The sequence below is a fragment of the Zonotrichia albicollis genome, chromosome 6 (genome assembly GCF_047830755.1).
Source record: "Zonotrichia albicollis isolate bZonAlb1 chromosome 6, bZonAlb1.hap1, whole genome shotgun sequence".
Classification (NCBI taxonomy): Eukaryota; Metazoa; Chordata; class Aves; order Passeriformes; family Passerellidae; genus Zonotrichia; species Zonotrichia albicollis.
The window spans coordinates 47,749,685-47,772,131 of NC_133824.1; the positions used below are offsets into that span (position 1 = coordinate 47,749,685).

Below are 22,447 nucleotides of genomic sequence, written 5' to 3' on the forward strand. Positions count from 1 at the left end.
ACTCCTTATCTCCAGCCTGGTTTGCTCTCCCGGCTGATGCTGCAGCTCTGGGTGTCTGGTTTCGTGCCCTCACCCCCGGGGTTCCCTAACGTGCACCCCCATTTACCGAGCCCTCTCCCCCCTGCACCACTCTGTCTCATTTTGGAGCTCCTGTGAGATCTCCCCCGCTACTTCAGCCGCTGAATTCCCCCCACAGCCCCTCCTTCGCGCCTCTTTGCTGGTAGAAGGGCCCCACTGAGCCGGTGGGGGGTCCCGGGGGCTCTGTGCCCCCCCACCAACCTCCATGCCTGCACTGGGGTGTTAAACCTGCCCCTTCCCACAGCCCATCCCGTGCTTAATCCCCCCCTACAGCCCCAGCCCAGCCCCCCCTGCGTGTCCCGGGGGATTGGGGGCTCTTCAGACATCCCGCTCGGCTTCTTCGGTTCTTTCCCCCAGAGCTGGAACTGTGAGAGTTCAGTCCCAGTGGGACAATCCCAGACCACCTCGGGGGCCTTCCCTCCTCCCCCCAATGTTTATTTGTGGGATGAGGGGAAGTTTGTTCCCTCTTGGCTCAGCGTTGCCGCTCCATCAGCAACCCGCGGAGCTGGGACACACCGAGAGCTCCGGTGGCAGCCGGTCCTGCGGCAGCTGCTGCCCTAAAATGGTAATTTTAGAGCGTGGGGGGTCCCAGAGCCCCCCTCCCCGCCCAGGATTTTTGCTAAATGTATAAATCTCCTCGGCACTTTGTACTCAAAGTGGAGCCCCGGCGCTTGGGGACCCCGCGGAGCCACCGCTGTGTGCAAAGCTGGCAGCAAAACGGGGAATCCCAAGTGCCAAACGCAAAATGCCAAACGCAAAATGCCAAATGCAAAATGCCAAATGCACACCCTCCCCCCCACCCGCCCCGCAGTGCCACTCCCTCCAGTGTGACACCAACCCCCAGCGCGACCCCCCCGCCCCCAAGTGCCCGATGTGACACCGCCCGTGCGAAATGCAGCCCCGATGTGTGACACCCCGGCGCCGAATGCGGCACCCCGAGGTGAAACCCCAAATGCTGCCCGCAGCCCCCCCGTTCCTGAGCTCCCCAGAGCCGGATCCCAGCCCCGAGCGCCGCCGTGGTGGGCGCCCGAACCCCCGGGCGCGCCGAGGCCGGGGTTATCGCGGGGGTCGGCGCGTTGACACGCGGGTGAGAGCTCGGTAAAACCGCCCGGGCAGGAGCCAGATGGAGGCGGGGGGAGCTGTGAAGTTTCCCACGGGGGCTCCCCCCGGCCCTGCCTCCTGCCCCGTCCCGCCCGTCCCCTCCAGGAGGAGGGCGGGGAGGAGGAGGAAGGGGAGGTAACGCGGTGGGACTCGCGCCGGGGCCGCAGGAGCGGCTGAACCCGGGATGAGCTGAGCGGAGCTGAGCCCAGCGCCGGGATGGAGGAGACCACGGGCGCCTACACCTACGGCTTCGACAACGATACGGAGTACTCGTGCGAGTACGAGGAGTGGGGCCCCTCGCTCGCCCTGCTGCCCACCATCTACCTGCTGGTCTTCCTGCTGGGCACCACCGGCAACGGGCTCGTCCTCTGGACCGTCTTCAAAGGCGGCCGCGACCGCCGGCGCTCGGCCGACACCTTCATCGCCAACCTGGCCGTGGCCGACCTCACCTTCGTGGTCACGCTGCCGCTGTGGGCCGCCTACGCCTGGCTGGGCTACCACTGGCCCTTCGGCACGGCCGCCTGCAAGGTCAGCAGCTACCTGGTGTTCGTCAACATGTACGCCAGCGTCTTCTGCCTCACCGGCCTCAGCTTCGACCGCTACCTGGCCATCGTCCGGCCGCTGGCCACGGCCAAGCTGCGCTCGCGGGTCAGCGGGCTGGTGGCCACGGTGGCGCTGTGGCTGCTGGCCGCGCTGCTGGCGCTGCCCGCGCTGGTGCTGCGGCGGGCGGCCGCGCTCGACGGGGACACCAAGATCACCTGCTACATGGACTACGGGGACCTGGCGGCGCAGGGCACGGAGGGCGCCTGGGAGGTGGGGCTGGGGCTCTCCTCCACCGCCCTGGGCTTCGTGGCCCCGTTCGCCGTGATGCTGACCTGCTACTTCTTCATCGCCCGCACCGTGGCCACTCACTTCCGCCGGGAGCGGGCCGAGGGGCCCCGCAAGCGCAAGAGGCTGCTCACCATCATCACGGTGCTGGTGGCCGCCTTCGGGGGCTGCTGGCTGCCCTTCCACCTGGTCAAGACCCTCTACGTGCTGATGGACCTGGAGGTGCTGCCCTGGTCCTGCGCCCTCCACACCTTCCTCAACAACCTGCATCCCTACTGCACGGGCATCGCCTACATCAACAGCTGCCTCAACCCCTTCCTCTACGCCTTCTTCGACCCCCGCTTCCGCCACGCCTGCGCCGCGCTGCTCTGCTGCCGGACCCCCGGCCCCGGCCCCGAGCGCTCCGCCAGCTACTCCTCGGGGCACAGCCACCCCCCCGGCGGCAAGGGCGGCCCCGGCCCGGGCGGCAAGCTGGACCCCGCCACCCAGGAGACGCTCTTCCGCTCCTGAGCCCGTCCCCGACCGCCCCCGGCGCCCCCCGAGCTGGTCTCCTCGGGGGGAACACCCCCCTCGGCCTCGCCCCAAAGCCTGGCTTGCTTTGGGGATGCCCCGCTGGAAAGCCCTGCTCGCGGGAAGGGGAAACTGAGGCACAGCCGGGGAGGAGCCCCTGGGGGGCTCAGGCGGGGGCGGCTCCCCCGGCACCCTCAAGGCTTTGTGTTTTGTTACAAATAAATGAATTTTTGGTTAACAAAGGAGCAGGGTGTGCGCAGTTCCCTCGGGGGGCTGGGGGATGTGGTGGAAGGGAGGATGGAGGGGTGGGTGTGTGGAGGATGGAGGGTGCCCATGAGCGAGGGCCCAGTGCGTGTGGGGTGTGTGTGCGCTACGGGGCGTCTCTGCCTGGGACGGATTCTCCTGGTCCGTTCCTCAGCAACACTTTGGGAAACGCAGGAAAACCTCCATCCCAACCCTTCGGGGCATTGCAGCACCGGGGTGGGGGTGTTGGACCCCGTGGGGTGGGCACCTGCCTGCCCCAGCCCCCCAGCCGTGATTGTATCAGGCGGCAGCACTGAAATCCCAAATCCCATTTTGGGGCTTTTTTTCCTTATCTAAAGCTGGGACGAGCCCCGGGTGACTCACCCGAGTGTGCAAACAGGAGCTGGTGCTGTGAAATACCCAAACCTGAGGGATGGGGACATGGGAGCCCCCGGGTGCAGATGGGGACACGGGACCCTCGGGGTATGAAGAGGGACACGGGACCCTCTGGACATTGATGGGAGGTTTGGGCACCGGGCAGGACCCTGGCTCACCCCAAGCAGGATTTGGATGAGCCAGCAAATGGCTCCTGTCCCATTTCCCCCCTCCCAGCCCCCGCCGTTTCCTGAGGCTCTGCTCGAAATAAATCTTCCCCGTATTTGCTATTTACATCCTTCATTTATCGGTGATGAACTATGCTATCTCCTCAGCCTTTGTTCTCTCTTGGAAAGGATGCGGCATCATTACTGGGTTCCTTGGGATGCTTCCCGTCGGGGGAGCTGCCTCCGCCTTCCTGCCGGCCCCCGCCGTGTTTGGGGGCCACCGCCCGGAGTCTCCCCGTGTGGGGACAGTCCTTTGTCCAGAGACAGGGAATGGACGGGGTGGCCATGGGGCTGGGGACTGCACAACCCCCCAGCTGGAGGGGTGGAAGCCTTCTTGAGGGTTTTGGGGAGTTTCCAGATGGATCTCGTTTGGTCTAAGGGTTGGGGGGGCTTGAGGAGTGGGAATGTTGCATCCAGGGACACGTCCCAAAGTGTGTTTACATTCCAGTGCCATCCAGGCTCCCTCAGCCTGGCGAGACCCCTGGATATCTCTCATCCATCTGTCAATCCAGCTGTACATCCATCAGTACAACAATCCCCTCCTCCATCCATCCATCCATCCATCCATCACTCCATCCATCCATGGGTTAATGGTTTTGGGGTTACAGGGGCGTTGCTGGGTTGATGGTTGGATCTGATCATAAAGGTCTTCCAAACTTGTGATTCTACGATTATTCCCTTCTCTCCCTCCCTTTGCCCATGCCTCCATCCCACCCTCCTCCTCTCCCTCCATCCCTCCAGGACCCCCAAACCCCCCAGCCCTGTGGGGGTGCCCGCTTTGCTGCCTCCCCCCGTCCGGCTCAGCCGCCGGACGCGGAAATGGCCGCAGGCGCCCGGCCAGCGGAGACGGAGCTGCCGACTTTCTATCCGCGTCTTGGAGATTTCCCTTTCCCTTCCAGGAGGGAAATGTTTGGTTGAGGAGTCCCTGGGGAGAAATGCAGGGACACTCCAGAAAATAACAAGGCCGGAGCTGAGGGTGAGGGGCAGCAGGGCCGGACCACCCGTCGGAAGAAGATAAGGAAGGTGTTGCCTTCCTGAGAGCGCCTGGGGAAGATGAGGAGGGAAGATAGAGGGGGACAGCAGGCACGGGGGGATGGGGAGCATCCTTGGAAAGGATGGCTGGGGAGTGTGGGGGGGTGTGATCCTCAGGGAGCCCTCAAACCCCTCAATGCTGTGCCTTTGGGACACTGCAGGGCTGGGGGGCACGGCCAGGGTTCCCCAAACCGTGGTTGTGGGAATGTGACACTGGGAAAACAGAGATTATTCTGCACACGGAGTAAAAGTGGGCTCCGAGAACGATGGATGCACCAGGGATAGGATTCGTGGCAAGAATAGGGACAGGTTCCCCCCAACCACCGCAGCTCTCCCCCCACTGTGCTTTTCCAAGCTGCCAAACGGGATGTTCAGCCCCCCGACCTCCTCCCGCCTCGCATCCCGCCCGGGGGTGCCGAAATAATCTGGTGGTGCTAAGGATGTCCCCGGGCGTCCCCTTTGAAGTGCCCTCCGTGTTTACAGCCCGGCTCGGGCTCCTTCACACCTCCCGCCCCACAGCAAACGGAGGGGGGGGCCCGCGTGGGTGGGGGGGCTGCAGCTCCCGTTTGTGCCGGGAAAACTCGGATTTGCCAAAGCCGCGGGAAAGCTTCGGCACCACATCCAGCGCTCTGAAACTTTTATCACTGTGGGGTGGGAGCGGTGGCTGCCGGGGGGCACATTTCGGGAGGGTCCAACCCCTCTGCCCCCGCAATATGAGGGGACCCTCGAAGGTCTGGTGGGCCGCGTGTGACCCTGCAGGACTGAGGAGGGGACAGAGAGAGGAAAAGGGGTGGAAAAGATGGGGGACCAGTTTTGGTGAGTGGGGGAGGTTTGGGATGGGAGGTGGGATTGTATTATGTGAATGGATGGATGGATGGATGGATGGATGGATGGATGGGAGGAAGGGAAGGACGGGCGCATGGAAAGAGGGATGGCAGGGCAATGCCAGGGTGCGGGGGTGCCGCTGGCCCCACGGCTCCCCCGGCGTGGCCGGACGCGGCGCAGCTGCTGCCCGACCTCTGCGCTCCGGCCGGGCAGGACCGGGCCGCGTCCCCCCGCCCGCCCCGAGGGGCTCCAGGGGAGGGGGGGACGCGGAGGTGACCCGGCGGCCACAGCTGGGCCCCGCCGGGGCCGGGAGATGCTGCCGGAGGAATAACAGGAAGCACTGGAGGGAAGAGCGCGGCTGATGCCTTCTGCAGGCTGCGAGACGCTGCTGTGCCCGCTGCACGCAGCCGGGTGTGTGCCACACACATGGCCCTGTCACACACACACAGTGTCCCCACACATGGCCCTGTCACACACACACACACACATATGGCCCTGTCACACACACACACAGTGTCCCCACACACACACATGGACCTGTCACACACACACAATGTCCCCACACACACAGCCCTGTCACACACACACAGTGTCCCCTCACACACACAGTGTCCCCACACACACGGCCCTGTCACACACACACACACACATATGGCCCTGTCACACACACACACAGTGTCCCCACACACACACATGGACCTGTCACACACACACACAGTGTCCCCACACACACGGCACTGTCACACACACACAGTGTCCCCACACAGAGCCCTGTCACACACACACAGTGTCCCCACACATGGCCCTGTCACACACACACAGTGTCCCCACACACGGCACTGTCACACACACACAGTGTCCCCACACACGCATGTCCCTGTCACACACACACAGTGTCCCCACATACACAGCACTGTCACACACACACAGTGTCCCCACACACGGCACTGTCACACACACACAGTGTCCCCACACACACACATGGCCCTGTCACACGCACACAGTGTCCCCGCATACACACAGCCCTGTCACACACACACAGTGTCCCCACACACACACATATGGCCCTGTCACACACACAGTGTCCCCAAACACACACATGGCCCTGTCACACACGCGTGTCCCCCCACCACACGTGTGCCCTGGCCCCGGCTGCGCTGACACTCTTTATTGTCGAGGTTTGGCGCTGAAAAAGTGCCCCGTGGTACAAAACCCGCGGTTACAAAACGTACAAAGAGCGGGGTCGGGGGAGAAGAGAGAAAAAGGAAAGGAAAAGAAAGGAAAAAGGGAAAGGAAAAGGGAAAGAAGAAAAGAAAAGAAAAGAAAAGAAAAGAAAAGAAAAGAAAAGAAAAGAAAAGAAAAGAAAAGAAAAGAAAAGAAAAGAAAAGAAAAGAAAAGAAAAGAAAAGAAAAGAAAAGAAAAGAAAAAGAAAAGAAAAGAAGAAAAGAAAAGAGAAAAGAGAAGTCTAAGATAGAAGACAAGGGGAGGAAAGGAAAGGAAAGGAAAGGAAAGGAAAGGAAAGGAAAGGAAAGGAAAGGAAAGGAAAGGAAAGGAAAGGAAAGGAAAGGAAAGGAAAGGAAAGGAAAGGAAAGGAATAGAGAAACAAGCAAATCAAAAGACAAGGTGAAAAAAAAATAGAAGGAAACTAAAACATAAATATAAATACAAAAAGAAAAGGATGAGGTGAGGCAGAGGAAGGAGCTGGTGGGATGCAGGTGGATGCTCCATGCCCGTGTGGCTGATCCTGGGGTGCAGGAGTTGTGGGGGTGCAGGGGGTGTGGAGCAGGGGAGTTCTTGGACTCACTGAAGGGAAAATAATAAAACCCCAGGCAAAACAGAGAAGGCAGAGGCCAAGTTCCCTTTCCTGGGGGCAATGCTGAGGCTGGGGTGCAGCAGGAGCCCTTTTGGGGTGGGCTGGGGTTAAACCAAACCCCTCCCCATGCACTCAGCCTCCATGGGGGACAGGGGAAGGGACAAAGCAGCCCTCAGGTGACCCCAGCCCCGCTCCCCACTGATGCGCTCCCACAGTGACAGGGTGACACAGACACCAGGGACAGGTGACACAGGCACTGGGGACATGGCTGTCCCGGCTGGACAGAGGGTCGTTGGCTTTCTGCTTTTTGCTTTTTTTTTTTTTCTTGTTTTGCCCTTTTTTAGAGCTCCTTCCACCTCCCAAACCTCCCCCAGGGTGGGCAGTGCTGGTGCCCGGGTTGGCCCCGAAGAGGAGGCAGATGTCATCTCTGGGAGATGCAGTCCCTGGAAGGTGCCATCCTTGGGAGATCCCATCCCCTGGAGATGTCAGAGCCCATCCCACTGCCAGGCTTGGTGGTCCCGGTGCTGTTCCAGCACATCCCGATGTCACCAGCAAGGTGCAGGCATGCCCTGGAACGGTGGTGACGAGCTGGGTGTCAGCAACGCTTCCTGGCCCCCTGGATTTTTGGGGAGGCTGGAGAGTATGTGCAGGATCTGGGGGGCTCCAGCGGTGCTGCTTTGGGGCTGAAAGCAGGGATTTCCTCGATGTCCCCAGGAGAGTGGCTGTGGTTCCCAAGACACACACACTTTGTCCTCTGTTTCTCCCAGGCAGAGGTGAGGGGGTTCCCAAGGGATTCCCAAATCGCTGCCTCAACCAGTCCTGGGCAGTGGGAACAGCACAGGAGGGGGTCCAAGCTCACGGTGATGGGGGGTGCAAAAACTCCCCACTTTGAGGCAGAAGGGAGCAGGGCTGTCCCCTGGTGTCCCCAGCGCCTCGAGGGCCACCCCGGCACGGGGGGCGGCAGGAGGGGACGCGGACAAGGCACAGTCTGGTGTCCCCGCGGGGGCGGCCGGGCCGGGGGGTGGCCGGGGCGGGGGTCAATCGGCGGCGGTGGCAGCGGCGGTCCCTAAACGTCCTCGTCCTCGCTGGCCTTGCTCCAGCGGTGGCAGCAGTTGGCCGTGATGCCCAGCAGGAAGTTGGTGGCCACCGAGGCGATGGAGACGACGAAGCCGACGAAGGCGATGAAGAGATAGTCGTCGAGGGTCAGCGTCAGGTGGCAGGCCTGGAAGCTCTCCTCCGTCAGCGACAGCAGCGGGGCCCCCGCCACCTCGGGGGGAGCCCAGCACTCGGCCTGCTGCGAATCTGCGGGATGGAAGGACGGGGATGGCGTCAGCCCGGCCGCCGGTCCCCGTGCGGGACAGGGTGTGGGGGTCCCGGCGGCACGTACCCGAGGAGCAGCGCTGGATGCGGCCCCGCAGCCACTTGAGGAGCGGCTCCATAGCGCAGCCGCAGAGCCAGGGGTTGCCCCCCAGGCGCAGCCCCACGAGGCCGGGCAGCCCTTCCAGGGCGTCGAGGCTGAGGGCGGCCAGGCCGCCGTAGCTGAGGTCCAGCTCCCGCAGCTGGGCCAGGCCGCGGAAGGCCTGCGGGTGGACGCGGCGCAGCCCCGGGTTGTGGCTGAGGTCGAGGCGCAGCAGCGCGCTGGCCTCGCGGAACATGTCGGCGGGCACCAGGCTGAAGTTGTTGTAGCTCAGGTCCAGGTGCGCCAGGCGCCGGGCGCCGCGGAACAGCCCGGCCGGCAGCGCCGCCAGAGAGTTGTTGCGCAGGTCGAGGGCGCGCAGCTGCCCGTAGCAGCCCAGGTAGCCCGGCGGGATGCTGGCGATGCGGTTGTGGGCCAGGCTCAGGTTGCCGGTGTCCAGCGGCAGCTCGGGGGGCACGGAGAAGAGCCGCTGCCCGCTGCAGTCCACGGCCTGCCCGCGGCAGCTGCACAGCACCGGGCAGCCCGCGCCCGCCGCCGCCACCGCCGCCGCCGCCGCCAGCAGCCAGGGGCCCAGCAGCATGGCCTCGTGGCCGCGGCCCTCACGGGGCACCGCCGGGGGCCATCCCGCCCGCCCGCTCACGCCGAGGGCTGGCGGCGGTCACGGTGACGTTCCCGACATCCCGGCGGCATCCGGGGGGCAACGCCAACCCCTCCGGGGGCACCGGCGGGGCCGGCGTCGGGCCGTCACCAGCCGCCTGCGAGGAAGAGCAGAGGGGGGAGCCGTGCCGGCCGCACGCCCCGCCGGGGGAGCGCCACTGCTGCAGCCCGGCGTGGCCTCCGGGGCACCCACAGCCTCCCCGTGCCCCCCGGGCCAGGGTCGCTCCTCCAAGCATCCCACCGGGATTCCAGGCAGAAAAGGCCCCCCCAGTCGTGCTGACCTTGTCCAGCCCGTCTTGGCTGGTGGTGGGCAGAGCAGAGGTGCTGCTCCACGGCCCCCCGGCAGCCCCCCGCCACCACGAGCTGAGCCCGGTGCCAGGGACACCCTCCCCGCCTCTCTCCCGGGGCAAGATCCCCATTCCCAGCACCCACCGGGGTCCCCCCAGGCCTGCCCTCGCCCCCCGCCACCTGACCGTGTCTGCTCCATCCTCCCTCGTCCGCACCCCCAGCTCCATCCTCTCCCACCGGCCCACCTCAGCCCCGTCAGTCCCATGCCCACAGCGCCCCGAGCCCTCCGGTGAGGCCGGGCTGCCCCGGGGTACTCACTGGCCAGCGAGGGAGCAGGGCCTGGCTCCCTGCGGTGATGTGGGGGTCCGGAGGGGCGATGTGGGGGGCTCCAGATGGGGATGGCGGGGTCCCCGGTGGCCGGCCACACCCCGGAGGCCGCCAAGTCGGGAGCTGGGCTTCGGCAGCGGCCGCCAAGGCTGCTGCGAGCCCAGAGATGGGAGCAGGTCTTTCCCCACCTCCTTCCTCCCCTCCTCCTCCTCGTCCTCCCTTGTCTCTCTCTTTCTCTGTCTCTTTTTTTTTTTTTTCCTCTTTTTTTCCTTAGGGCCAGATACTGACGTGTCGGTGTCTCTTAGCAACTGCCTCCACATCTCTGAGCAACAGGAGAGCGGGATGCGGAGCCGCCGAGCCGGGGAGACAGCGGCGGGCGGAGGTGCCTCCGCCTCAGGGACCCCCTGCCCAGGCCGGGGGACCCGCACCCGCACGGCCCCGGCACCCGGCAGGGATGGAGCAGGAAGAGGGCTCCATCCTGCTCCCCTGCCCCGATCCCCAGCCCTCCCACTCTCTCCCAGCCCCGGGAAGCATCCTCGTGGGATGGGGTGAATCAGGGGTTCCCAGGCACTGAAAACAGAAACAGATGACGTGGCGGCAGAGGGGAGAAACGAGGCAGCCGGGATCCGAGGGGAGCTCTAGGATCCGAAGGGACTGCTGGGATTCAAGGGGCACTGTCACCCTTCCGTGCTACTGCTGTGCTCACAGCCCTGGAAAATGCCTCAGGTTGACGTGGATTATTTTGCTTCACGTAAGCTGAAACATTCCCTTTCCCTTCTCCGTTTGGAGTGACACAGCGGGGTCAGCCACCTGCCCCCTCCCACCTGAGAAAGGCCCTTTGGGATCACAGGGATGCCCACGGTTTGCTCCTGGAATGGTGCAACACCATGGCTCCAGCATTTCTAGGAAGGAGGCACTTCCACATCCAGCCCGCCCACGTCTAGGGGATCCCTGCTCGATTCTCTCCTGCTGATTTCATGGAGCTGCTCCTTTTTCCAGCTGGCACTGGAGCCCGATGCCGGGTGCTGGGGGGCCTTTTGCTCCCCGCATCCCATGGGATGGATCCTCCCCGGTGCGGAGCTGGCAGACAGACGGCGCAGCTGCCTCTTCTGGGGTGGCATTAACCAGCGCTGCTCCCAGCAAGCTCCTGGGAGCTCCTGGAGCGTGAGGCCGGGCTCCCAGCGGGCTCCAGGAGCCGAGCAGAGCCAGCAGCAGCACAGACACCTCATTAGCGCTCAGCCCGGAGCCTGGCAGCGCAGCCCTGCCAGCAGCTGTTGGCGCCGAGGGTTTTTTCCACTCCCCCACTGTTCCGGGCTCCACTGGCACCAAAGAAACTGGGAAATGGTCCTGACTGATGCTGGACTGCAGCAGAGCTCGTGTCCTCCTCACTCAATCCCATGTGGAGGTGGCCATGGGGACAGCATCCCCAAGGAAACTGGGGGACAGATGCTGCTCTCTGGGGTGGGAAGGAGCCTGGCTGTCGTCCCCACCTTCCATGAACCCATGAACTCCTTCCTGATCCCATCCAAAAAACATTCCTGGGACAAAAAGGCCCCTTGGGTGAGCACTGGCTCTGGGACCGAGCACTCGAAGCACTTCCAGCCCTTTTCTGTGGAAGGAGTGGCAGGACAGCTCCAGGGATTCTGGCTGCATAAATCCACCTTACAGCCAGACCCTTTTCTGTTTCAATCTATCCTTGCTCCTGTCAATCCATGTGCACTCAGGCTTGGGAAAGGAAGAAAGGAGTGGGATGGGTGCAGCTCTGCTGCTGAGGGTGCCACACTGACAGATCCCTGGGGAACCATCCACCCTTCCTCACCCTTCCCAAATCAATCCAGCTCCCTGCTCAAGACAGGCTGTCCCCACTGATCCTGCCACAACAGGATCCAGAACTGAGCCTGGGCTTCCTTTTCCCATTAGAAAAAAAAAGGGTGAGTAGGCATTAGCCACTGCTTGAATTGTCCAGGGAGGTTTTTCCAACAGCAGGAAGAAGATTCTGGCTCAGACTAAGATGAGTACACAGGCATTGTTGAAGAAAAGGAATTGTAGATAATTAAGACAGTATAGAAAAATACACAAATACAGTAAATATATTAAAAAAGTGTTACAAAAACATTATCCCCTCAATGATTTAAAAACCTGATCTTCCTTAAAGCAATTTCCAAGCTTCCTTGAGCAAGAGAATATCCTAAGTGAATAGGAAATGAGGCAGACTAGGAAATGGCTCTGGTTGCAGATTAGCAACTGTGATTCCTGCAAGGCAAAAGCAACAGGCACCAAGGTAAGGGGAAGGAGACACACCCAGTAACTGCTGGACTTGAATAAACAACTTTATTTCTGTACAAAAGAAGAATACAAAGTTAAAATTGTCAGGGCAAGTAGAACACAGAGCCTAGAAACCACCTCGGCTCAGCTCTGGAAGGAGCAGGAGGGGCCGCAGGAGGGGCAGGGCGGGGAGTGCCACACGGCCGAGCTGGTGCGCTTGAAGTAGCGGGGTTTGCTCTTGTAGAAGATGTCCTCCAGCTTGGGGCTGGGGATGGTCCCGAACAGCGCCTCCAGGTCCACGGGATGGTAGTACTGGTGCACGATGGCCTCCTGGAGCTGCGCCCCTGCGGGAACAACGGGAACAGCACACACTGCAGGCCCGCGGCACCGGCACTCCCCTTCCCCTCCGAGAGCCACCGGCCGGGCAGCAGCGGTGGGACACGTCCCACTGCCACCACAGCCCGCTGCTCCTCGGGAGCTGTGCCTCTTTCAGAGGGCTCTGGTGTCACCTCAGCCCATGGGAGCTTGCAGGAAGCGGCACTGATGGCCTCAGCACACAGAGCTGGGAGCTGCCAGAGGGGCATGCAATCCTGGACTGCACGCTGGGATGGCTCCAAGCAAGGCTGGAAAGCTCCAGGGCAGGAGGGAAAGGAAGCCAGCCCAGAGCTGGCACCTACCATCGGCCCAGGCAGGGATGGGCTTCCGAGGGTTGCTCTCATCATCTGTGGAGTCGTCGCTGTTCAGATCCAGCCCGTAGCTGTTCTCGTTGGCCGGAGGCGATGCTGGTTCCTGAGCAGCCTCCAGGGACCCGAGGCAGGATGAGGAGAGGGATTTCTGAAACCACACAGAGAGCAGTCATGAGCAAGGGGAGCAGCACTTCCACGGCTGGGATGGCCACCAGAGCCCCAAAGTGCTCCAATCCTGAACCAACACAAAACCATCACTGGGCTCCTTGCCTTGACACCTGCTCTTAACACTCCCTCCCCCTCCTGTTTTCTGTGGGAAAACCTGGGAAAGGCACAGCAGGCATGTCCCAGCACTCAACTCTGCACCCAAACCCTTCGGTTTTCCCTCGCTGGAGCTCTGGCACAGCCAGGACGGAGCCCAGAGCAGATTCCCGGCAGAGGCAGCGCTGCATCTCAGCTCCGAGCAGCCTCTCCTGCCGCTCTGCCCATGGAAGAAGGCTCCGTCCGCATCTGCGGCCGGCGCAAGCCCGGCTGCCCAGGGCCGCTCCCCTCGGGACGTCGCCTCAGGCCCTGCTGCCCTCCCGTGGCCGCTTCCAGCATCTTTTCCGCCTCCAGCCCCTTGTTTTTCCAGCTGCTCCTCCGTGCCATGGCTGTGCCGAGGGGGACAAGCAGCCACAGCAGGCGAGGGTTGTGCCGGGGCCAGGGCTCACCTTGACGGCTTTGTTGGGCCACGGCCCAGGGGCTGCTGGTGGAATGGGCTTTTTCTCCTCCCTCGGCTGCTGCTGACCGTCAGCCTCCTGTAAGACACGGGAATGAAGTCATTCCTCACTCACACAGAACAGGCTCTGACACAGAGCTGTGTTCTCGGCAGCAGCTCTGGCAACACCCAGCCCTCAGTGCCTCTGTGGCTTCTTCTGCAGAAATTACCCCAAATCCAAGATTGCCAGATAAAGCCAAACCTGTCTCTGCTCAAGTCCAGCCTGGCTCTTTGGAGCCCACACTCACCTTCTCTGCTTGGAGCCAGACGTTAAGAGCTGAGAAAAAGGATTCTGGTGGCTCATATCTTTTCTCCAGCCCAGGCCAGAGAGGCAGCTTTTTGGAACCTTCTTTCCCCTAATAAAGAAGAAAAAATTAACTGCTGAAGTTTCTTTTTGACTCAAACAATTTCTCTGAGAGTTTCCCCTCCTGTGTTGCTCAGCCATTTTCTCCTGCCTGGAAAAGCTTTGCCAGACTCATTCTGGACTTGCTGCTGGCAGCACAGGAAGGATTCAAACCTTAAATTAAATTTATACAGCACAAAAGAGTCCAAGTGCCAGGGACTGAGGGAAGGAGTGCAGCAGGAGCCCACACAGGAGGAAGAATTGATCCTGAAGAGGAAGAACCATTTGGGGCATTGATTTTTCACTAATGAAGCAATGAATTTAAGAGTAGAGGGTGAAAGCAAATGTTAATGCGATATTTCAAGACCAACAACCCTGACTTGAAGCCCCAGTGTTCTTTGTGTGAGTGCAAATGAAGTGACACAAGGCCATGTGGCACCCGAGGTTTGGGGGTCACATCCTTTGGGCACAGTGAGGAACTGTGGCAGTAAAACATTAATAAATCTCTAATTACCACATTGGTTTCAGGATCAGTGAATGCGCTTTGAAGTGTTCTTCCAAGTGCCATTTCATAACTGTCCCCACACCATGACAGGGCTGAGGGCTCACCTGTGAGCCAGGGAAGCCCCAGCCCTTGGCTTGTTCCTGCACAGCAACCATCATTAGTTTTATTGCATTTGATCCTCTAAACAACATCCCAGCAATGCAGCACTTGGAAAACACCTAATGCTGAGCCCAGCCTGTGTGCTGTGTGCAGAGAAGCTGCCCCCAGAATACTCCAACCCCACCTTGGTGGCCTTGCCAGCCAATGCTGCTGGCTCCTGCTCTGCTTGGGGGGGCTTCTCCTTCCCTCGCTGCTTGGGATACCTGGGGGAAAATAAAAGATTTAGAGAGGGAAGCATGCCTAGCTGTCCCTCACCCTCTCACAGCCTCCTGCTCCCCAACCTCCAGGCAGCCCCAGAGCCCAGGTGCAACATCACATTTACACCCATTGCTTCCCCACAGCTGCAGCCAATTCCCTTCTCCAGGACAGGCACCAGCTCGCACCTCTCCTTTGCTTGTCCCAGCTGTTTCTGTTCCAGAAGGTTCTTCAGTTCCAAAACTGTTTTCCCTCTTTCCTTCACTTCATCCTCTCTTCTTTTCTGCAGTGGTTCTTGCTGCTCATTTTCCTCCTGAAGAAACAAGAGGAAAACCCTGCAAGGCTCCAGCAGCTGGAACATTTCTCCCATGTGCTCCAACCCAACATCAGCTGCCTGGACAGAAATCTGGCAGCCCAAACCCCAAAATCCCTGCAGAAGCAGGCAGGGACCTGTCTCTATCCCACCAGCCACACCAATACAGCAGGTTCCTGCAGTCCCTGTCCTTTTCCATGTGCAGGAGGGTCCTGAGTTGCTCTTACCCCTCTCAGGGATTTCTGCTTCCATGCCTCCACTTCCCCGTGTTTCTTGGACCCCTTCCTCTTGCTCCGCTCCTCTGCCACCTTCTCTTCCCTCACCTGTGAGGTGTGCAACTGGGAAAGCCAAACCTGTCAGCTCCACTCCTCCAAGGACACACATCACACCCTTGGAGGGACGGCTGGAGCTTGGGATATCCCAGATCCTAAGGAGACTGAGGACCCAGCAGTGGCTGTGCATTTGTCCACTCAGGGTTTGGGAAGAGATGAAAGGAACATGACTCCTTGTTTTCCAAAGCTGACCTTTCCAAAGGTCCCTTCAGTCCAGCCCAAAATGAGCAGCCAGGCTTCACCCAGAGGCTGCTCAGGCTCTGGGCCCTCAGGCACAGCTCCCTCAGCCCTTCACAGCCATTACACAGCAGCAGCACTGCCACCAGGCCAGCCTGCCCCCCAAAAAGGGCCAGGTCAGGCTCTGAAACCCTAACCTGACCCAAATGCAGCCCCTACTGAGTCACACACTCGAGTCCAAGCACGTGGGCCAGGTGAGGCTGTCACTGCAGGGCTGTGCCACATTCCCTGAACTCAGAGCAGCATGAACAGGGCCTGTCCCAACAGGAACGTGCAGAGGGATGGAGAACAAAAGTCTCCACTTGTCAGAAGGAATTCTGGCATGCATAGAGCTTGTCAGGGCCCTGCTCACACCTCCTGGTCTCACAGATCTCAGAGAGGCCCAAAGCCCACTCAGCCTTCTCACCTTCTCATCACTCTGCAGGATCTTCTGCTCCATCCGCTTTTTCTTCTTCTCCTCCATCTGTTCCGCACGCTCTCGCGCCTGCAGGGCCTTCCTCAGGCGCTCTTCCCTCTTCCTGGGCAGCGTGGGCAAGAGGGGCCATCAGCCCTGCCTGCTCCCAAAGTGCTCATTCCAAGGGGGGACACAAGGCAAGTCTGTGCTGACCAAGGAGAGAGCAGGGGGAAAGGAGCTCAACTCACTGCTTCATTTCTGCCTGACGCTGTTTCTTCTCCTCCTCCACTTTCTTCTTCCTCTGTTCCTCAGCCTCCTGCTTCTTCCGGAGGTTCTCCAGTCTCTGCCTCTCCTTCTCCTGGAGGGAGAAGAGCTCAGACTGTACCAGGTGCTGGGGGCTGTGTCTCCCCTCAGGCAGCCTAATACACACAGGCACTGTTGGAGTCATTCACCTGGACACTGGGATGGGGAGACAACACACTTGGCAACAGGGATTATCCAATGCAAGCAGAGGTATAGAAGGAACAACTTCAGTCCTTCAGCTGCAGAGAATATCTTTAGAAAAGAGCAGCACACCCCTACTGTAGGTGAACACCTGTCCCAGGAGCCAGGAAAATGGTGGAGAGGCAGCACAGTGCAGCCTGGCTCAGAGGCCAGAAGCTCCCAGCAGTGCCCAGTCCCAGCAGAACACACCTGCACAGAGATCCTGTCACCTCACCACTGGTGCACCCAGAGGGCTGCTGGACATCGGTGTGAGGGGAGAGTGTGGTCAGCGTGTCAGCCCCATGGATGAGGTGTCATACTTACAACAAAGTCTCCCTGCAGAGAAAGGGCATAAAAACACAATTAAAAGTCTGGAATTAACACAGAACTCCCCTTCCCAGCACATACAGCCCATTCTCCTCTCACCACTCAGACATGACGCACCTTCAGGTGGGACCGGGTGGGAGTGTTGCGCTTGATGAAGTCCTTGATGCCACCCCCTTGTCCCTGCAGGAAGTTCTTCAGTGGCCTGACAGCCTGTGGGGAGAGAGGGAGGGAGCTCAGGGCCTGCCTGGCACAGGGGGCACAGGGCTGTGGCACCACTCACCTTGCTGGCTGGAGAGGGGGATGCTGGAGCCTGGTTTGCCAAGGTCTTGTGCTTCTCATCCAAAGGGGAAGGGACCCGGCCCCCCGTCTGCTGCCCGTGCCACAGGACACCCAGGGCTTGCTTGCAGCCTTTCATCCTGGTGGCATCAGCAGGAGGGACATGAAGTGGCTGTCATACCCTCCAGAGGGGTTGACTGGCTATTACATCTTTCTCCCAAAACCTCCCCAGCAACACAGTGAGGAGGCACATCAGGTATTCCAGGAGTCAGGTCAGGTATTCCAGACACTCACACAGACAAAAATAACCAGGTCAGTCACTTGCACCCTTGGAGCCCTTGAAGTCACCTCCCACCTCTGAGCTAACTGTGCCAGGGCACCTCTGCTGCTTTGTGCAGGACCTTGGGAGCTCCTCCCCATACCAGACTCCAAAAGCCTCAAGAGACTTTCAAGGCACAGGGTCTGGCCAAAGGAGATTTCAAAGCTACTGGAATTTGGGAAAGGAAGGCAGGGAAATAAGCCCCCCACCCCTTTTTAGCACAAATTACTTAAAATGCTAAACCTGAGTCCTTCCAGACCCCAGGCTCATCCCTGCTCCTTGCCATGTCTCCTACCACATGCGGGAGGAACTCTCCAGAGGCTTGGCACAGTGGGGCTGCTCCTGGCTCTTCTGGGGTTCACTCCTGGGATTTACATGGCTTCCTGTGGAGAAACCTGCAGTCAGTGCCACGTGTGAGGCATCCAGCTCCCTCCAGGGACTGTTTCCTCCATTCCAGCTCCAGCAGCTTATCACATCCTGCAGCTCACAGGGAACAACCCCCCCCCCACCCCAACTCCTCCTTCTTGCTCAGAGGCACAGAAAATAACCAGGACCTTTAAATGTTCACACAATGCAACCCCAGAGGGAAAGGACATGACACTCTGTGGAAGACTCCAGCTCCAGGAGCTCCTTCCCAAATGCCCCCACTCACTCATTGCAGACTGAAGCTGGACAGGGCAGTGTTTGTCTCAGAGCTTGGACACATTTACATGTCCTTGCCCACCTAACTGATGGCTCACCTCTTCAGGAGATCCAAACTTTACCTGGAAAACTTCCTTGACTGGTCAGAAGTGGCTCAGTTTCAACATAAACCCTTTATTTCCCAGGAATGCTCCCACTGACCCTGAGGTCTGTGTGTTCTCAGGGTTTCATGCAAGGAAAGCAAGACCACCTGGAAGTTACCTGCAGCATTCCCTGCCTGCTGCTCCAGAGGGGACAGGTGCTGTGCAGGAGGGCTGGCAGCTCGGGGACTTGTGCTTGGAACAAGGACATCTCCAGGAGCCTGCAGGGAAAGAGGACAAGCATTCTCTTGGCACAGCTGCTCCAAAGAACAGGGCTAGCAGGGACCTGCTGCCCTGGAAAAGCCAGCTGCTAGCTCAGGTGGGGGCTGTGATGGCTCATTTTGGGACATGGGCCACGTGCCCACATCCAGTGACAGCCTCAGCAGAGATGCTGACTCAGCAGGAAGGCATCCACACAGTCTGAGGTTGTTCCTTGGAACTCACCTTCTCCCTCGGGGAATTTGGCTCCAGCTCAGGCCTGTGAAGGAAAAGCTATTTTAATAATTTAAATTCTCTCTGAAGGCGAGTTATAGGCGATGGAAGCAGTGCATGGGACTCCAAGGAAGGTGCAGGTTCCTAAGCACATCCAGAGGCAGTTCCAGCCAGGCACACCAAGGCTGGGCTGTGAATTCATCTGAGGGACTGTCCCACGGTGCTGCTGAACGCCCCATAACCACCGTGGGCCCCAGGAGCAGGAAAGGAGGGGACTCTGACAACCTTGCCCAGAGCAGACCTGACTGGCCCCCAGCATTCCAGGAACCCCAGGACACACCACCAGCCACCCCAGTGAAGGACTTCATCTCACTGTGCCTGAACAGCACAACCTGAAACCTCACCCAGCCCCAGGTGACAACAACACCTGAGCAGTCCCTGACAAAGTCTGTGACAGAAAAGCCACCCAGTGTCCCCATCCCAGGGAATGCTGGGATCCCTGCCCACCTGCCTCACACAGTCTCCTCACCTTGTGCTGCTGGTCACATCCTCTTCCACAAAAACCTCCAAGGAGCTCTGACCTGCACAGGAAAGCACAAGTGGAGCTGAGATTTCACTCCCAGGCTCCCAACAGCACAGGGTGCACATGGAAGAGCTCAGGCTTCCTCCCAGGAACATGGATTGCTTTGCTTTCCCCACCAGCACCACACCTCCCTCGAGTGCCACTGAATCTGGAGTGGGCTGGGGAGGCAGAGCAGCACTGAGGCAGCAGCCCTGCAGCCTGCTCCAGCTGCCTGTGTCACAGCCAGCATTCCCAGGCCATTGGCTGCAGCTCCTGACTCCCTGCACGCTCTGGTGCAGGGATCCAGGGGGTTTGGGCTCATTCCAGGCTCATTCCACCCCCCCATCACACCCCTTCGCTCCAAGTGCTATAACAAATGCCTGGATACAGCGTGACTCAAGGCTGACAAAGCTGAATTCCAGAGGCCTCCATGCTCCACCACAGCCTGTTTGCCTGCAGCAGGAATGGTTCTGGAAAGCCCAAAGAGCCAAACCCTGTCAGGAGCAGCAGGAATAGCTGATACAAGGGATTTGGAGCTACTGGGAATAGCCTGGGCTCCATGACCCCTGTTCCTCTGGTGACACAGCTAGTTTGAGTCTGTGCTATCCATGCCCAAAAAGCATTTGAGCTCCTTTGCCCACTGCAGCCTAACTTCACGGCTGCACTTTCAGCCTTATTGATTTTTTAGAGAGCTGGCAGATACCATAAATTAAAGCCCTTCCCCAGGGAATGCAGCAGTCTCTCCCAATCCAAAGGCACACGTGGCTGGAACCAGCCTGGCCACACTCTCCCTTCCACAATTGTGCTTTTTGCCCATTCCCAACCTGTGTACCCCAACTCCCCCTGCCCCCCAGCCTTCCCCTGCTGCAGCAACACCCCGGCTTGAAGCTGCACCCCAGGATCCCACAAAGACAGGAGGCCTGGGGGGAGCTGGAGGCAGGGATGAGCCGCTCCACACCGCTCCATTCCCACAGGGAAGCAGAGCAGGGACTCACAGCTCACTCTGCTGGAGGCCGAGGAGGATTCTCGAGCCGCTGCCTTCCTGGCCCTGCTGACGGATCTCCGGATGATGTTCTCCCTCCTGCTGGCCAGGGAGCACTTCTTTGCCAGGGAAGCCCTGTGGCTCTTGCGGGGGGCACCCAGCCCGCTCCGGCGGCGCGTCCTGGATTTCTGTGCTGCACTTTTACTGGGGGAGTCCTGGAAAAGCGGTGCCTCGAGGCCCTGAGGAGATCCATCTCCTTGGAGGGCAGCAGGATCACCATTCTGGGCAGCCTTGGGAGTGGAGGTGCTGGCTCTCCTGGGGTCCTGCTCCCCATCCTTTCCTGGCTGTTCAGCTGCAATCCCAAGGACACCAGGGATGTCCTGGAGCTCGGCTGCTGCATCCACCTCAGGCAGCTGCTCCCCTAGAACTGCTGGAGGGCCTGCATCACCCCCAGCAGCAGCCTGGGGACACTCTTGGCTGTCCAGACCTGCCATGGGAACACAGGATTCCTCAGGCTGCTTCCCGGGCAGAGCTGGGAGCTGGGGTGCAATGCCAGCCTGAGATCCCAGAGCACAGCCGGGCATGGACACGTCCTGCCCCTCACAGCCAGGGCTCTGGGGCTGCTCCTGGCTCTGGCACTGCTGGGAGTTCAGGCTGGAAGACTGCAGCTTGACACCACTCCTCCTTCTGGATAACCTTAAGGGAAAAGAATTTTGAAGGAAACTATGAAGGAGTTGTCCACTGCCAAGCAAGTTTTGGAGGGAAAAGCAAATGGGGTAAAAGTGAAGCTGCTGCTTCTCCACTCCACCATTCCCCCTCACAGCCCATCCTATCCCTGGGGAGAGGCACATGGACACAGCCCAGATGGGAGCTCACTCACACACAAGGGCTGTGCCACACAGTCAGCCAGGTGTGGAGAAGTGGCAGTGGGAAAGGTGCGCCCAGCCCTACACCAAGAGCTGGGTTTAAACCCTGCCCTGGGAGCAGCACATGGCAGAGGACAGCACCTACAGAGGGACACATGGTGTGTCACCCTCCTACTGACAACAGCAGCTCTTCCCAAACCAAGTTTAAAGGAGGGAAAGCACCAGCAGGAGTTAGCTGGGCTGCCCCCCTGGAGAAGGCATGACCTGAGCACCCAGAGCAGGGCCCAGAGCTCTCCCTGCTCCGATCCGCAGTGCTGCTTTTCCTGCTCTCCCTGCACACACACAAACCTCCCACGCTCCCGCTATTCCTGCTGCTCTCCCCACCCTCCATGTCTGCTTCCTGACAGTCTCCCACCTCTAACTCTTCCTCCTGTGGGCTTCTCACCACAGTCAGCATGATTTTAGTGCCCTAAAACACCAATAGATCAGGTTTGGGCAGCTTTGAAAGTGGCGTGGGCTCCAAGCAAATCACTTGGAACTTCCACTTCAGTCCCTCCATAAACCCTTGGAGTCTCCCTGCCTGCCAACTCAGACATGGTGCTGGCAACACATCCCTTTCCCAAGTTTTCCAGGCACTGACAGAGGCTTAGGGAGTGAACACCAGGAGCAGCAACCTGAGCCCAAAACACAAACCCAGTGAGACAAAACACAAATATAAACATAATGTTTATTATTCTTCAACTATGACCAGAAAAAAAAAACAGTGGAGGAAAGTGGCCGCAGGCACTGTTTTGTTTCATCCAAACACCATGAGGCAGAGCCGGAGCAAGCTAACCCACCTACCTCCTCCTGCTCAGCTCCTTGTTTTCCTCTCTCATCCAAGAGGACTGCCTTTTCCTGAGCTTCCTCCTCTGCGACGGCGTCTTGGGCAAGAGCATGGGCTCATCCCTGAAGCTGCTGTGGGGCAGAAGAGGCAGAGCACAGATTGCTTCCCACTGCCCACATCAAACCCCTCACACCCAGCTGGTGTGGCACAGCGGGGTCCCCCTCAGGGCGGCCCTTACCTCTTGAGCATCCTCATGCCCTGCTCCTCCACCTCCCGCAGCCAGGCCAGGCGCTTGTGCTGGGCGCCGGAGAGAAAGCGGGACAGCCTCTGCCCGCACACTTGCAGCAGCTGCTGGGGACCCTCCGCCATCGCTTCGCCTGGAACACAGACAGAGGACAAGGCTGAGAAGGGGGCGGGGGGCAGCCACGACACCCCTCAACGCGGGAAAGAGAGATGCAGGCACCGAGGGAGTATGAACACAGACCGGGGTTTAGGTATTGGGGGGGACCCCTCCCAAACTCCCCAGACCCTCCAGAGCACTCGCTCGGCGCCCGACCAGAGCTGCCCCTCCTGCAGCAGCCGCCTCGTCCGCTCGCCACGCCCTCACAGTGCGGCTCAGGCCTTCGCACCCCAAGTTTATACCCGACGTCCGCCAATCACAGCTCACACATCTCAGTTGCCGGAG

The 22,447-nt window shown here is 60.0% G+C and overlaps 3 protein-coding genes across 3 annotated transcripts; 1 reads left to right on the plus strand and 2 right to left on the minus strand.

Annotated features, from left to right (window-relative positions):
• Positions 1–1,280: 1,280 nt before the first annotated feature.
• APLNR (apelin receptor) lies at positions 1,281–2,753 on the plus strand. The gene has a single exon (XM_074543544.1). It carries the CDS (start codon positions 1,396–1,398, stop codon positions 2,515–2,517), a length of 1,122 nt encoding a protein of 373 aa, XP_074399645.1. The 5' UTR covers positions 1,281–1,395; the 3' UTR covers positions 2,518–2,753.
• A 4,544-nt stretch (positions 2,754–7,297) lies between these two features.
• Positions 7,298–9,976, minus strand: LRRC55 (leucine rich repeat containing 55). The gene is made up of 3 exons (XM_074543545.1): positions 9,713–9,976; positions 8,420–9,204; positions 7,298–8,334 (listed from the first exon to the last, which is right to left on the minus strand). Exons 2-3 carry the CDS (start codon positions 9,027–9,029, stop codon positions 8,099–8,101), a joined length of 846 nt encoding a protein of 281 aa, XP_074399646.1. The 5' UTR covers positions 9,030–9,204; positions 9,713–9,976; the 3' UTR covers positions 7,298–8,098.
• Positions 9,977–12,030: 2,054 nt separating this feature from the next.
• On the minus strand, positions 12,031–22,383 carry LOC102072438 (inner centromere protein). Its single transcript, XM_074543546.1, has 19 exons — positions 22,001–22,383; positions 21,780–21,893; positions 20,084–20,766; positions 19,056–19,107; positions 18,539–18,572; positions 18,216–18,315; positions 17,608–17,695; positions 16,998–17,133; positions 16,835–16,927; positions 16,715–16,726; positions 16,156–16,265; positions 15,920–16,031; positions 15,172–15,282; positions 14,820–14,944; positions 14,561–14,639; positions 13,678–13,785; positions 13,383–13,469; positions 12,664–12,820; positions 12,031–12,330 (listed from the first exon to the last, which is right to left on the minus strand). The coding sequence occupies exons 1-19, from the start codon at positions 22,129–22,131 to the stop codon at positions 12,131–12,133; spliced, it is 2,532 nt and encodes an 843-aa protein (XP_074399647.1). The 5' UTR covers positions 22,132–22,383; the 3' UTR covers positions 12,031–12,130.
• Between the last annotated feature and the right edge of the window lie 64 nt (positions 22,384–22,447).